Source organism: Gymnoscopelus braueri, assembly GCF_963280865.1.
Source record: "Gymnoscopelus braueri genome assembly, chromosome: 19".
Taxonomy (NCBI): domain Eukaryota; kingdom Metazoa; phylum Chordata; class Actinopteri; order Myctophiformes; family Myctophidae; genus Gymnoscopelus; species Gymnoscopelus braueri.
Window position 1 is genome coordinate 690,616 of NC_137621.1, and position 17,500 is coordinate 708,115.

General features: G+C 47.9%; 1 protein-coding gene across 1 annotated transcript in view; it reads right to left on the reverse strand.

The window, feature by feature from the left end:
• Positions 1-17,500, reverse strand: part of LOC308074135 (apoptosis-stimulating of p53 protein 1-like) — a 168,162-nt gene that overhangs the window by 107,816 nt on the left and 42,846 nt on the right. Inside the window, 3 exon segments of the mRNA XM_080413467.1 lie at positions 4,602-4,722; positions 12,502-12,555; positions 13,183-13,278. Coding sequence (XP_080269593.1) covers positions 4,602-4,722; positions 12,502-12,555; positions 13,183-13,278 — 271 coding nt within the window.

The window sequence follows — 17,500 nt, forward strand, 5'->3', positions numbered from 1 at the left end:
GGTACAGAGGTTGTGGTGCAGTGGTACAGAGGTGGTGGTACAGAGGTTGTGGTGCAGTGGTACAGAGGTTGTGGTACAGAGGTTGTGGTGCAGTGGTACAAAGGTGGTGGTACAGAGGTGGTGGTGCAGTGGTACAGAGGGATCAGCAGGCTGCTCTGAGATGTGTGTTCTACTTCATTCCTTCTGACCGCCAGAGGCAGTGTTTTCAACACTTGAATATTCATCGCGCGCTCGCGCATAGGTCGAATATAAATACCAACAAAGTCACTCGTGACCTGTGTACACGCACGCCACCTATATCGGTGCGGAGCACACAGCGATCATCCTCTTTCATATTTTCGCCTATAGAGCGCAGGTCGATTACTCGCAGCTACGCGTGGAGTCTCGCAACCAACACGGTTGGAGCTACGGACTGTCGTCCTCCAGAGACTGCGTAGTCTGCTACCTTGGAATTACGTTACCCCGTTCATAGGGGCAGTCGGAAAGGAACGAAAGAAGGAAGGAGAGAAAAAGAAAAAAGAAGCATGTAAAAGCAGCCCAGCACGACTCACGACGGTGAATGGAGTTAGCGGCTGCCTGCTAGCATCGGTGGCTAACTACAATAGCTTGGTGGCTAACTACAATAGCATCGAGTAGCGGTCCAGGCGTGGAGCCATAGCTGTACATTGGCGACGGTGAGTGAATGTTTGGGCTGTGTTTACAGAAATAAATAAATAAAGCGTTGGGAGTGCATCTCGCTCTGCCGCTTTCACTGGAATATACCGCTAGCATTGGGAGTGTGTCTCGCTCCCTCCGCACGGCGGGGGGTGATGCCCCGTCACAGAGCCTGAGTGAGGCCTCACTCCACGCTTTCGCTTATATGACGAGGGAACTTGGCAGACTGATGTCCACCCTGACTTTGGCCCGTCGCCAGGTGTGGCTCGCCCAGGCCCCGTTGTCGGAGGGGTGCAGGAGGACACTCCGCACACTGCCTGTCATTCCGGGCCAGATGTTTGGGCCCGCAGCTCAAGAGGCCCTGGAGCGTAGTGTTCAAGCGAACAGGTCCAGGCGGCAGTTTGCGGACTTACGCCCAGCACCGTCACCTCAGCCTAGACGCACGGGCACTCCTTACCGAGCAGCCAGGGGCCAGAGCTCCTCGGGAGCCAGACGTCCCTTTCCTCGGCAGGGCCAACCCCAACAGGGCCCCCAACAGCCTTCTTTCCGGCCGCCCACAGGCAGGGCTCCTCGGCGTGGGGCCCCTGCCGGCCGATCCTCTAGACCATTCCAGGACCGGGGGAGTCGGAGGTGACTCTCCCGACCCGGGCCCCAGCCGGTTCACCCCACAACATCTTAGCCGCTGGGAAGCCTTGACTTCAGACCCTTGGGTGGTGGCAACGCTGTCCAAGGGTTACAGGATTCAATTCAGACGTCGACCCCCAAGTTTCACAGGGGTACGGATGACGGTGGTCGACGACCCACTGAGGTCTCTAGCCCTCAGCCGGAGATTTCAGAGCTCCTAGAGAAGAGAGCCATAGAGTATGTACCTGGTTCAACTCAGCTAAGAGGGTTCTACTTCATTTATTTCCTTATTCCAAAGAAGGACGGCGGCCTTCGGCCGATCCTCGACCTCGACCTCAGTGCCTGAAGGTTTTTCGTTTCCGAAAGTTCTCCAGACTGTGTCAAAGAACGATTGGTTCACAAGCATCGACCTGAAAGATGCTTATTTTCATGTGCAAATAGCACCACACCACAGACAGTTTCTCCGCTTTGCTTTCAAGGGGCGGGCTGTTCCGGGTGCTGGTATGTGCTTCGAACCAAGAGCAGGCACTCAGCGATACGTCCACCCTTCTGGCCCATGTCGCACAGCTGGGGCTCAAGGTGAATCTCGCCAAGAGCTCTCTGGCTCCCAGTCAAACCGTTGTGTACATCGGCATCGCCCTCAATTCAGTCTCAAAGCGGGCCTGCCCCTCCCCGCGGAGAGTGGACGACATTGTGGGCCTTGTCGCTCGTGTACGGGGAAGTACAAGGCTGACATACGGCCTGCTCCTTCGTCTGCTGGGCACATTGATTGCGGGACTCCTTTCGTTGCGCCCCCTGCAGCTGTTGGTCAACGGCTTGGGCCTCGACGCCAAGAGGCACCAGAAGAGGCTGGTGAGGAACTCCAGCCAGTGCCGTCGGCTGCTAGAACCCTGGAGAAGGAGGGCGAGTCTGTGCCGGGGCGTCGCCATGGGCTCACTGCCCTCTCGCCGGGAGATAGTGGTGACGGATGCATCTCTCTCAGGCTGGGGGGCTGTGTGCAATCACAGGACAGTCAGAGGAACCTGTGGCCCTCAGCAGGGACTACAACATATAAATGCGCTGGAGCTCCGTGCAGTGTACTTAGCCCTCAAACATTTCCTTCCCGCCTTGGAAGGGAAACATGTCCTTGTCCGATCAGACAATACATCAACGGTCTACCATATGAACCATCAGGGAGGTGTCAGGTCCAGGCAGTCTCTGCAGGAGGCTCAGAGACTTCTTCAGTGGGCCTTTCCTCGCCTTGCCAGTCTCAGTCTCAGGGCTCACAACCAGGCTGCAGATATGCTTTCCCGCCAGAGTCCTCCTCCAGGCGAGTGGAGGTTGAACCCCTCAGTGGTTCAGGAGATCTGGGAGAGGTACGGGAGAGCAAAAGTGGATCTGTTTGCTTCAGCACATCAACACACTGTCGACTATGGTTCTCCCTGTCGGATCCAACCAGTCCATTGGGGCAGGACGCATTAGCTCACCCATGGCCCCTAGACTGCCTCTTGTACGCATTCCCTCCAGTTCCACTGCTCGGGCTAATGCTTCACAGAATAGCCACATGCGGTCACACAGTGCTGCTGGTGGCTCCATACTGGCCGGGGAGGATATGGTTTCCGACGGCTTCTCAACGGAGCACCTTGGCCTCTCCCGTCGAGACGGGATCTCCTGTCACAAATAGGGGGCTGCATTTGGCATCCCCAGCCAGATCGCCTCCAGCTTCATGTTTGGCCCCTGAGAGGCCGGGTTCACTGGTGAACTCCTGCGATCAGGCGGTTGTCCATACCTTGCTTAACGCTCGTGCACCCTCCTACTAGAGCGCTGTACGCTAACAGATGGAAATTGTTCTGTAGTTGGTGTGAGGGCCAACAGGTGGATCCAGTCATGTGCTCGGTACCAATGCTGCTCCGCTATCTACAGACATTGTTGGATAAGGGGCTCTCAGCCTCTACAATGAGGGTGTATGTTTCCGCCATTTCGGCTCAGCATGGGCTGGTGGACGGTCGTACTGTGGGATCTCATCCTTTGGTGAGTCGCTATCTGAAGGGAGCTCTTAGATTGCACCCCCCGCATGTCACTCGGGTGCCCTCGTGGGACTTGCCTACGGTCCTGGAAAACCTGTGTTCTCCGCCGTTCGAGCCGCTGGAGCGGGCTGATCTCAGGTGGCTGTCTGTTAAAACCGCCTTCCTCCTCGCCATTACATCTGCCAAGCGAGTGTGTGAACTCCAGGCCCTGTCTGTCGCTAGGGACTGTTTGAGGTGGACATCGGATGGGTCTGGGGTTACTATGTGGCCCAACCCCTCCTTTCTTCCAAAAAGTCTTTCAGCTTTCCATATCAACCAGCCTGTCTGATTGACGGCTTATGCCCCACAGCCAGGGGCAGAGGGATCGCATCCTGATGGTGGGTTGCTGTGCCCCATCCGGGCCCTGAGGCAGTATGTGGACGTGACTTCTGTGTTTCGGAAGTCGGACGCACTGTTTCTCTGTTATGGAGGGCACAGGAAAGGGTGTGCTCTGTCCAAACAACGACTCTCTCACTGGATTGTTGATGCCATTCTGCAGGCCTACGAACGCAAGGGTTTGCCTGTTCCTCATGTGAGATGTCATTCGACCAGGAGCGTGTCCACCTCCTGGGCTGCATTGAGGGGTGTCCCGCATTGAGGGGCTTCTTCCTGCACGTTTGCCCGCTTCTATAGGGTGAATGTGGCCGCCCCTCATCCCATGGCGATGGCGGTGCTGTCGGCCTCTTCTACCTGCAACTGATGGTCAGGTAGGGGCAGGTTCCTCGTGACTATGTTGGTATTAGTCATCCAGGTGTTGAAAACACTGCCTCTGGCGGTCAGAAGGAATGAAGTAGAACGAGAGTTATGCATATAACTAAGGTTCTACGAATTCCGGATGACCGCCAGAGTTGACTGTCACTCGGAATCTCGTTCTCGACGAAAAGATTTCATGAGGATGATCGCTGTGTGCCCCGCACCTATATATGGTATTAATATTCGACCTATGCGCGAGCGCGCGATGAATATCCAGGTGTTGAAAACACTGCCTCTGGGGGTCGTCCGGAATTCGTAGAACCTTAGTTATATGCAAAACTCTCGTTTTGGATTGAAAGGGTCAAAGGTCAAGGTCAGAATGATATACATGTATAGTTATCACCATAGTCAATATCATATATGAAATGTGTTGATTTGTGCACGCTGCAGTGTGTGTGTGTGTGTGTGTGTGTGTGTGTGTGTGTGTGTGTGTGTGTGTGTGTGTGTGTGTGTGTGTGTGTGTGTGTGTGTGTGTGTGTGTGTGTGTGTGTGTGTGTGTGTATGTATGTGTGTGTGTGTTCTTACAGAGGTTTCCATTGATCAGTTTGCTGTAGTCCACCTGGCCTCTCATGGCTCTGATCTTCTTCAGTTTGGCTTCCTGACTCTCTACTCTCTCCTTAAGACGCTGTAGCTTCTCTGCTTCAGCCTGGAGGGGGGAGAGAGAGAGAGAGAGAGAGAGACAGACAGACAGAGAGAGAGAGACAGACAGAGAGACAGACAGACAGACAGACAGACAGACAGACAGACAGACAGACAGACAGAGAGACAGAACAGAGAGACAGAACAGACAGACAGACAGACAGACAGACAGACAGACAGACAGACAGACAGACAGACAGAGAACCAAATAAACAAAAGCTAATTGTTTCCCCGTTTTGTTAACTTCAAAAAAGGACATACGTGTCTGAGTCCAACCCTCTTTAACTCTCTCAGTGCCACATAATGAGATATCCCGAGTTTTTTCTGAATGCCCTCAGTGCCAGAACGAAAAATCCAGAGTTTAAAAAATATATATAAAGATTAAAACTTTTTTTTTGGGGGGGAAAAAAAATTCAGAACGCAAGATATCATATCTGAAGATTTGCAGCTCCATCCACTCTTTGTTGAACTTAGAACTGAAAAAGACTATCTCGCTTCCTAAGCACTTTTTTTTTACTTAAAAAAAAAAAAAAAGATTGCTGGCACAGTATGAACATATATTTTTATTTCATTGGCACTGAGAGAGTTAACATACAGTATATATACAAAGGGGTGGCAGTGGCTCAGAGGTAGAGCGGCCGCTTGTGGAGGTTCCCAGTTCGATCCCGGAGTTAGTGTGAGTTAGTGTGAGTTAGTGTGGAAGTGTCCTTGAGCAAGACGCTGAACCCTTAACTTCCCCCAATGAGCAGGTTGGTGCCTTGCATGGTATCCTCCTCCATTGATGTGTGTGTGTGTGTGTGTGTGTGTGTGTGTGTGTGTGTGTGTGTGTGTGTGTGTGTGTGTGTGTGTGTGTGTGTGTGTGTGTGTGTGTGTGTGTGTGTGTGAGACAATGTGTGTGGATGGGTGAATGTAATGCACAATCATTGTAAAGCTCCTTGGATAAAGGCGCTTTATAAATGCACCATTTACCATTTATATCAATGAATTGGCAAAAAACTGAACAATCTGCAGACACAGAAGTCAAATGTTTACTATTCACAGATGATCTGGTGTTTCTATCTCCAACCAAAGGATTACAACAGCAACTTGATCTCCTGCACACTGTCTCCAAAAAGGACATAGCCCTCAGAAAACCATCAATTCTAAATAAAACTGCACTAGAACATGCAAAAAACTAAACCTACCTCAGCCTAAACATCAGCAGCACAGGTAACTTCAAACAAGCTCTGAACGACGTGAGAGACGAGAAGGGCTTCCTATGCCATCAAGTGAAACATCAAGTTAGACATTCAGTTATAAAAGCCATTTCCCTCTATGGGTGTGAGGTCTGGCTCTACTTGCCAATCAAGAACTTGAAAAATGTGATAAACACCAAATGGAGACTGAATACTGTTAGACATACTGACCACCTGTCTGTACCAAGACATCACAGACACACACTGACCACCTGTCTGTACCAAGACATCACATACTGACCACCTGTCTGTACCAAGACATCACATACTGACCACCTGTCTGTACCAAGACATCACACACTGACCACCTGTCTGTACCAAGACATCACAGACACATACTGACCACCTGTCTGTACCAAGACATCACACCCTGACCACCTGTCTGTACCAAGACATCACAGACACATACTGACCACCTGTCTGTACCAAGACATCACATACTGACCACCTGTCTGTACCAATACATCACAGACACATACTGACCACCTGTCTGTACCAAGACATCACAGACACATACTGACCACCTGTCTGTACCAAGACATCACATACTGACCACCTGTCTGTACCAAGACATCACATACTGACCACCTGTCTGTACCAAGACATCACATACTGACCACCTGTCTGTACCAAGACATCACAGACACATACTGACCACCTGTCTGTACCAAGACATCACATACTGACCACCTGTCTGTACCAAGACATCACATACTGACCACCTGTCTGTACCAAGACATCACAGACACATACTGACCACCTGTCTGTACCAAGACATCACATACTGACCACCTGTCTGTACCAAGACATCACATACTGACCACCTGTCTGTACCAAGACATCACAGACACATACTGACCACCTGTCTGTATAAGACATCACAGACACACACTGACCACCTGTCTGTACCGAGACATCACAGACACATACTGACCACCTGTCTGTACCGAGACATCACAGACACACACTGACCACCTGTCCACTGTACCAAGACATCACAGACACATACTGACCACCTGTCTGTACCAAGACATCACATACTGACCACCTGTCTGTACCAAGACATCACATACTGACCACCTGTCTGTATAAGACATCACAGACACACACTGACCACCTGTCTGTACCGAGACATCACAGACACACACTGACCACCTGTCTGTACCGAGACATCACAGACACACACTGACCACCTGTCTGTACCGAGACATCACAGACACACACTGACCCCCTGTCTGTACCAAGACATCACAGACACATACTGACCACCTGTCTGTACCAAGACATCACATACTGACCACCTGTCTGTACCAAGACATCACAGACACATACTGACCACCTGTCTGTATCAAGACATCACAGACACATACTGACCACCTGTCTGTATCAAGACATCACAGACACACACTGACCACCTGTCCACTGTACCAAGACATCACAGACACATACTGACCACCTGTCTGTACCAAGACATCACATACTGACCACCTGTCCACTGTACCAAGACATCACAGACACACACTGACCACCTGTCTGTACCAAGACATCACAGACACACACTGACCACCTGTCCGTACCAAGACATCACACACTGACCACCTGTCTGTACCAAGACATCACAGACACACACTGACCACCTGTCTGTACCAAGACATCACATACTGACCACCTGTCTGTACCAAGACATCACACACTGACCACCTGTCTGTACCAAGACATCACAGACACACACTGACCACCTGTCTGTACCAAGACATCACATACTGACCACCTGTCTGTACCAAGACATCACACACTGACCACCTGTCTGTACCAAGACATCACAGACACATACTGACCACCTGTCTGTACCAAGACATCACATACTGACCACCTGTCTGTACCAAGACATCACATACTGACTACCTGTCTGTATCAAGACATCACAGACACATACTGACCACCTGTCTGTATCAAGACATCACATACTGACCACCTGTCTGTACCAAGACATCACATACTGACTACCTGTCTGTACCAAGACATCACATACTGACCACCTGTCTGTACCAAGACATCACAGACACATACTGACCACCTGTCTGTATCAAGACATCACAGACACATACTGACCACCTGTCTGTACCAAGACATCACATACTGACCACCTGTCTGTACCAAGACATCACATACTGACCACCTGTCTGTACCAAGACATCACAGACACATACTGACCACCTGTCTGTATCAAGACATCACATACTGACCACCTGTCTGTACCAAGACATCACAGACACATACTGACTACCTGTCTGTACCAAGACATCACAGACACATACTGACCACCTGTCTGTACCAAGACATCACATACTGACCACCTGTCTGTACCAAGACATCACAGACACATACTGACCACCTGTCTGTACCAAGACATCACATACTGACCACCTGTCTGTACCAAGACATCACATACTGACCACCTGTCTGTACCAAGACATCACAGACACATACTGACCACCTGTCTGTACCAAGACATCACATACTGACCACCTGTCTGTACCAAGACATCACAGACACATACTGACCACCTGTCTGTATCAAGACATCACATACTGACCACCTGTCTGTACCAAGACATCACAGACACATACTGACTACCTGTCTGTACCAAGACATCACAGACACATACTGACCACCTGTCTGTACCAAGACATCAGACACACACTGACCACCTGTCTGTACCAAGACATCACAGACACACACTGACCACCTGTCTGTACCAAGACATCACAGACACACACTGACCACCTGTCTGTACCAAGACATCACAGACACATACTGACCACCTGTCTGTACCAAGACATCACAGACACACACTGACCACCTGTCTGTACCAAGACATCACATACTGACCACCTGTCTGTACCAAGACATCACAGACACATACTGACCACCTGTCTGTACCAAGACATCACATACTGACCACCTGTCTGTACTAAGACATCACATACTGACCACCTGTCTGTACCAAGACATCACAGACACACACTGACCACCTGTCTGTACCAAGACATCACAGACACATACTGACCACCTGTCTGTACCAAGACATCACATACTGACCACCTGTCTGTACCAAGACATCACATACTGACCACCTGTCTGTACCAAGACATCACAGACACATACTGACCACCTGTCTGTACCAAGACATCACATACTGACCACCTGTCTGTATCAAGACATCACATACTGACCACCTGTCTGTACCAAGACATCACATACTGACTACCTGTCTGTACCAAGACATCACATACTGACCACCTGTCTGTACCAAGACATCACAGACACATACTGACCACCTGTCTGTATCAAGACATCACAGACACATACTGACCACCTGTCTGTACCAAGACATCACATACTGACCACCTGTCTGTACCAAGACATCACATACTGACCACCTGTCTGTACCAAGACATCACAGACACATACTGACCACCTGTCTGTATCAAGACATCACATACTGACCACCTGTCTGTACCAAGACATCACAGACACATACTGACTACCTGTCTGTACCAAGACATCACAGACACATACTGACCACCTGTCTGTACCAAGACATCACATACTGACCACCTGTCTGTACCAAGACATCACAGACACATACTGACCACCTGTCTGTACCAAGACATCACATACTGACCACCTGTCTGTACCAAGACATCACATACTGACCACCTGTCTGTACCAAGACATCACAGACACATACTGACCACCTGTCTGTACCAAGACATCACATACTGACCACCTGTCTGTACCAAGACATCACAGACACATACTGACCACCTGTCTGTATCAAGACATCACATACTGACCACCTGTCTGTACCAAGACATCACAGACACATACTGACTACCTGTCTGTACCAAGACATCACAGACACATACTGACCACCTGTCTGTACCAAGACATCAGACACACACTGACCACCTGTCTGTACCAAGACATCACAGACACACACTGACCACCTGTCTGTACCAAGACATCACAGACACACACTGACCACCTGTCTGTACCAAGACATCACAGACACATACTGACCACCTGTCTGTACCAAGACATCACATACTGACCACCTGTCTGTACCAAGACATCACAGACACATACTGACCACCTGTCTGTACCAAGACATCACATACTGACCACCTGTCTGTACTAAGACATCACATACTGACCACCTGTCTGTACCAAGACATCACAGACACACACTGACCACCTGTCTGTACCAAGACATCACAGACACATACTGACCACCTGTCTGTACCAAGACATCACATACTGACCACCTGTCTGTACCAAGACATCACATACTGACCACCTGTCTGTACCAAGACATCACAGACACATACTGACCACCTGTCTGTACCAAGACATCACATACTGACCACCTGTCTGTACTAAGACATCACATACTTACCACCTGTCTGTACCAAGACATCACAGACACACACTGACCACCTGTCTGTACCAAGACATCACAGACACATACTGACCACCTGTCTGTACCAAGACATCACATACTGACCACCTGTCTGTACCAAGACATCACATACTGACTACCTGTCTGTACCAAGACATCACATACTGACCACCTGTCTGTACCAAGACATCACAGACACATACTGACCACCTGTCTGTATCAAGACATCACAGACACATACTGACCACCTGTCTGTACCAAGACATCACATACTGACCACCTGTCTGTACCAAGACATCACATACTGACCACCTGTCTGTACCAAGACATCACAGACACATACTGACCACCTGTCTGTATCAAGACATCACATACTGACCACCTGTCTGTACCAAGACATCACAGACACATACTGACTACCTGTCTGTACCAAGACATCACAGACACATACTGACCACCTGTCTGTACCAAGACATCACATACTGACCACCTGTCTGTACCAAGACATCACAGACACATACTGACCACCTGTCTGTACCAAGACATCACATACTGACCACCTGTCTGTACCAAGACATCACATACTGACCACCTGTCTGTACCAAGACATCACAGACACATACTGACCACCTGTCTGTACCAAGACATCACATACTGACCACCTGTCTGTACCAAGACATCACAGACACATACTGACCACCTGTCTGTATCAAGACATCACATACTGACCACCTGTCTGTACCAAGACATCACAGACACATACTGACTACCTGTCTGTACCAAGACATCACAGACACATACTAACCACCTGTCTGTACCAAGACATCACAGACACACACTGACCACCTGTCTGTACCAAGACATCACAGACACACACTGACCACCTGTCTGTACCAAGACATCACAGACACACACTGACCACCTGTCTGTACCAAGACATCACAGACACATACTGACCACCTGTCTGTACCAAGACATCACAGACACACACTGACCACCTGTCTGTACCAAGACATCACATACTGACCACCTGTCTGTACCAAGACATCACAGACACATACTGACCACCTGTCTGTACCAAGACATCACATACTGACCACCTGTCTGTACTAAGACATCACATACTGACCACCTGTCTGTACCAAGACATCACAGACACACACTGACCACCTGTCTGTACCAAGACATCACAGACACATACTGACCACCTGTCTGTACCAAGACATCACATACTGACCACCTGTCTGTACCAAGACATCACATACTGACCACCTGTCTGTACCAAGACATCACAGACACATACTGACCACCTGTCTGTACCAAGACATCACATACTGACCACCTGTCTGTACTAAGACATCACATACTGACCACCTGTCTGTACCAAGACATCACAGACACACACTGACCACCTGTCTGTACCAAGACATCACAGACACATACTGACCACCTGTCTGTACCAAGACATCACATACTGACCACCTGTCTGTACCAAGACATCACATACTGACCACCTGTCTGTACCAAGACATCACAGACACATACTGACCACCTGTCTGTACCAAGACATCACAGACACAGACTGACCACCTGTCTGTACCAAGACATCACAGACACATACTGACCACCTGTCTGTACCAAGACATCACAGACACATACTGACCACCTGTCTGTATCAAGACATCACATACTGACCACCTGTCTGTACCAAGACATCACAGACACATACTGACCACCTGTCTGTACCAAGACATCACATACTGACCACCTGTCTGTACTAAGACATCACATACTGACCACCTGTCTGTACCAAGACATCACAGACACACACTGACCACCTGTCTGTACCAAGACATCACAGACACATACTGACCACCTGTCTGTACCAAGACATCACATACTGACCACCTGTCTGTACCAAGACATCACATACTGACCACCTGTCTGTATCAAGACATCACAGACACACACTGACCACAAGGGGAGTTTTAAAACATGACATCATCCTCAGTGCAATCAGCCTGAAAGAAATGTCAATGTGTCAAAGTACTGTTTAAAGTTGTAATATCAGATCTATAGACCCTACCTGAGACTGACCCTGACTACACCCTCCTCCCTGAAGATACCTGAGTCTCTGCTCCTATTGGAGGAGAGAGGAGAGGAGAGGAGAGAGGAGGAGAGAGGAGAGGAGAGGATGAAAAAGAGGGGATAAGGGAGGAAGGGAGGTGAGGGGAGGGGGGATAGGAAGGGAGAGGAGAGGAGAGGAGAGGAGAGGAGAGGAGAGGAGAGGAGAGGAGAGGAGAGGAGAGGAGAGGAGAGGGGAAATGAATGTTAATGTTAGTGACCACACCTTCCATTCATCATCCAATAAGCTCCTCCCCTTAACTTCCTGTCTTTCCTGGAATCTACAGCTGCTTCACTTCCTGCCAGCTACAGTTCAATGGTGACCTCATTTCCTGTCAGCCCCTAAAGTTCACTTCCTGTTTTGGTATGAATGGGGGGCCGCTGCTTGACCCTTTGTCTAACACACACACACACACACACACACACACACACACACACACACACACACACACACACACACACACACACACACACACACACACACACACACACACACACACACACACACACACAATGTGTAAGGCTTGTTCCTCGATGTCCCGTAAGCTAAAATAGCTCAGACTGTGGAATGTGTGTGTGTGTGTGTGTGTGTGTGTGTGTGTGTGTGTGTGTGTGTGTGTGTGTGTGTGTGTGTGTGTGTAACCTTGGCCAGTAGCATCTGTTGTTGAGCTTCTATTTGCTGCTGTTGTCTCGTTGCCATTTCCTGAAGCTCAGAGAGAGAGAGATCCAAACGAGGTACCTACACACACACACACACACACACACACACACACACACACACACACACACACACACACACACACACACACACACACACACACACACACACACACACACACACACACACACACACACACACACACACACACACACACACACACGATTAAGATAAGTATTAGAAGATAATAAAGTAAAGTGATACGTATTCTAAAATGTTATAACTCCTAAAAAAACATGTCTAAATCCCCTGCAATATTCTTCAGTGTGTGTCAGTCTCAGGTGTGTGTCAGTCACAGGTGTGTGTCAGTCACAGGTGTGTGTCAGTCTCAGGTGTGTGTCAGTCACATGTGTGTGTCAGTCACAGGTGTGTGTCAGTCACAGGTGTGTGTCAGTCACATGTGTGTGTCAGTCACAGGTGTGTGTCAGTCACAGGTGTGTGTCAGTCACATGTGTGTGTCAGTCACATGTGTGTGTCAGTCACATGTGTGTGTCAGTCTCAGGTGTGTGTCAGTCACTGGTGTGTGTCAGTCACATGTGTGTGTCAGTCACATGTGTGTGTCAGTCTCAGGTGTGTGTCAGTCACTGGTGTGTGTCAGTCACTGGTGTGTGTCAGTCACAGGTGTGTGTCAGTCACAGGTGTGTGTCAGTCACAGGTGTGTGTCAGTCACAGGTGTGACTTTTTCTTATTCTTATTGCTCTCTTTTGAGAGCAATAAGGATTGTGAACAATAAGGATATCAGGAACACAAAAACTATTTTTACAGTTAAAAGCATTGAAGTTCATTATATGGTAAAATACAGCTCAAATAATGTTTAAAGCAAGAAATAATGTACTACCGGGTAATATACAATATACAATATTATAAGAGGTTTCTGACAGAGAGGGAGCTTAACCACTAGGAAGAGTCTGTGTATCACAGTCTGTGGGTCAATGTATGGAATGGTCTGGACTTGGAACTCAAACAAAGCACTAATATTTTACAGTTTAAGAGGATGTAAAAAAAAAAAGGACATCCTTAGCTGTTACAGAGTGGAGGAAGGGGTGTGTTGATTTAATTATTATTTTTTGAGTAATTTAGTGATCAGATTGGGAGTAGATTGTCTATATGACAGCAAGCGGGTATATATAGGTTATGTATGGAGTTTTATGTGTTTTATAAATGTATTATGCATAGATATGAGTATATGTATACAGATATCATAAGATGTATAAATGTATATTAATTGTTGTTATATAAGAAGGGGGTAGGAGAAAATAAGTCTTTACTTCTTCTTAATCCTTTTTTAACATGTTGGGGACGATCAATGATCACATTTAAAAAAAATATATATATATGTATATATATATTTACTTTTTTATGGCTTTTATGGCTTTACATTTTTGTTATTGTTTTTTATTTTGTTTTTACGTGCAAGTTCAAAGTAAAGATTATCAAATCAAAATCTAATCAGTTATTGGAGGCAGCTTCCACATTACACCACCGGAGGGCAGTGTTTTACCTTACCAAGTGCATGTCAGTACAAAGTGTATGTTTATTGTTCTTCAAACAGAGAGAGAGAGAGAGAGAGAGAGAGAGAGAGAAATAGAGAGAGAGAGAGAGAGAGAGAGAGAGAGAGAGAGAGAGAGAGAGAGAGAGAGAGAGAGAGTGTGTGGGGGGGGTGTATAGAGGAAATGCCAGTAACATTCTGCAAAGGAAGGCTTCAGTCAAACTGCATCCTGCTATTGTTGTCACACACACACACACACACACACACACACACACACACACACACACACACACACACACACACACACACACACACACACACACACACACACACACACACACACACACACACACACACACTATACAGCTAGATTCCATCATCCACTGATGTTTAAACCAGTGTTTCTCAAAGACCGCAGGGAGGGGGGGGGGTCCCTGATAAATGAGCTCTGCCTCCTATATACGTCTGTCTGTCTGTCTGTCTGTCTGTCCATCCATATATATGTCACAGGGAAATTGAAAAAAAAAAAAAATAGGCGCAGGGCTTCGGGGCGAGGCAGGGCGGGGCTTTTCGAGACAGGGTTTATTACGCGAGGCTCGCGAGGAGGAGAAGGAGGACGTGGCGCCGCGTTACGGGGCTTTGATGCGAGGCGGCGTGATGAGGAGGAGGAGGAGACGGCGCCGTGAGGCGGGGCTTTGATGCGACGCGGTCCTGGCTTTTGTTGTTCCCCCCACATAGCAACCAGGAAGCTCCGCTAGGGGAACGCTGAACACGCGTTCACACGCACACGTGATAATAGCTGTCCATGACGGAGGCGCGCCGACTCAGCAGAGCTTGAGGCCGAGGAAGCGCGCACTCGCGCCTCCAGGTGCGAGGGCCCGCGCTGACCGGCCGATGCTCTGCTAGTCGAATCAGCGCCGTCCGAGTTGTAAGAATAGATCTTTTCATGGATCACTATCCGTGTGTGTGTGTGTGTGTCAGGGATAAACTAAACAAATGTTAAAAGCCAGAACACAATAAAAGTATCTTAACAGTCATGCTTTCAATAAACCAAATTGAAAGCATGAGCGAGCGCGCGTGCGTGTGTGTGTGCGTGTGTGGTCGGGGCCATATATGTTAGTGCACTGTGGTAGGGAAGCCTTGTGGATTGCATTCGTGGCTCCCTCTAGTGTTGGTTCTACAGAATTGCCTGGGTGGGTGGGAAAAACGAGCGCGCCTTCTCCAATTTCCCTGGTTCTCCAATTTCCCTGTAACATATACATCTATATCTATACATCCATCCACATACATCTATCTGAAGATAGCAGATCTACAAGCTCACTATGAGTCACCATGTAGCCTGTAGTTAGACAAAAGATTAATTAAACTCATTCCAATAAACTTCAAATATTGTAAAAAAGACAATCTACAAGCTCACAACTTGACACATTGTGATGTGTTGTGAACTTGTAGATCTGCTATGTTCCACTACATTTGAAACAGGGCTTTAAATCGGTTAATTCACCGACTATAATGAATGAATTAAAGATACAATACGATACAAGTTTGGACGGTTGCTACTTCCTCTGTGCTTTCAGTCATTTCCTGTCAACCTGCTTCCTGTATCACAACAGCACAGGAAACCAAAAGCTGCACAACACCCCTGATACAGACAGAGAGGCCATACCAGCTGTAGCTACTAGAGGCAACATGGTCTCCTAAAGATCTATAGATCTATGTTTACTGGTGCTATAGATCTATGTTTACTGGTGCTATAGATCTATGTTTACTGGTGCTATAGATCTATGTTTACTGGTGCTACAGATCTATGTTTACTGGTGCTACAGATCTATGTTTACTGGTGCTACAGATCTATGTTTACTGGTGCTATAGATCTATGTTTACTGGAACAGAAAAAGGTAGATCTTCTCCTGATGTGTCTTGTGGCGATCGGGTCCAATATGTAGTTCAGTGACCATGGAGTAAAGAATGGTTCAGAAGCTGTGTTCAAGTTCACTGTCCCATTGGAATGAATACTCATAATGATAATAATAATAACAATAATAATAATAATAATAACAATAATAATAATGGTCTAACCGATTCAAATAACAACTATAACTGCTTCTGGTCTCCTGAAAAGGCGAGAACACTAACACAGCACTGTCTGTTACAACTACAATTCCCAGAACGCATTTCAAAATACAGGCCTGTACCCCTCCTGAACCCTGTACCCCTCCAGAACCCTGTATATACCCTGTATGTATATATATATATATATATATATATATATATATATATATATATACATACACACATAAATACATAAACACATGCAGTGTGTGGTTTAAAGATGAATGGATTGTGCCGACACAGCAGTTTGTGTCTCACACTCATCCTGTTAAATCATTCAACACATCCCCTCATTACCATGCACACTATAACACTAACACGCACGCACGCACGCACGCACGCACGCACGCACGCACGCACGCACGCACGCACGCACGCACGCACGCACGCACGCACGCACGCACGCACGCACGCACGCACACACAGTAACAACCCCACACTGCTTTAAAGGAGCACTTCACCCATTTTCAACCTGGTCCTCACTAACACTCATTATAAAGTTTAAGTTTTCATTTAAAATGTGTTTTTGGTTTAAACCAACTTTCACATCTAGAGTGCAGCAGACGGGCAAAGAGAGGGAATCCTGAGCCTGAAATCAGCCCCGAAATCTACCAAACAAATCGTCCTCACAGCCAACATATT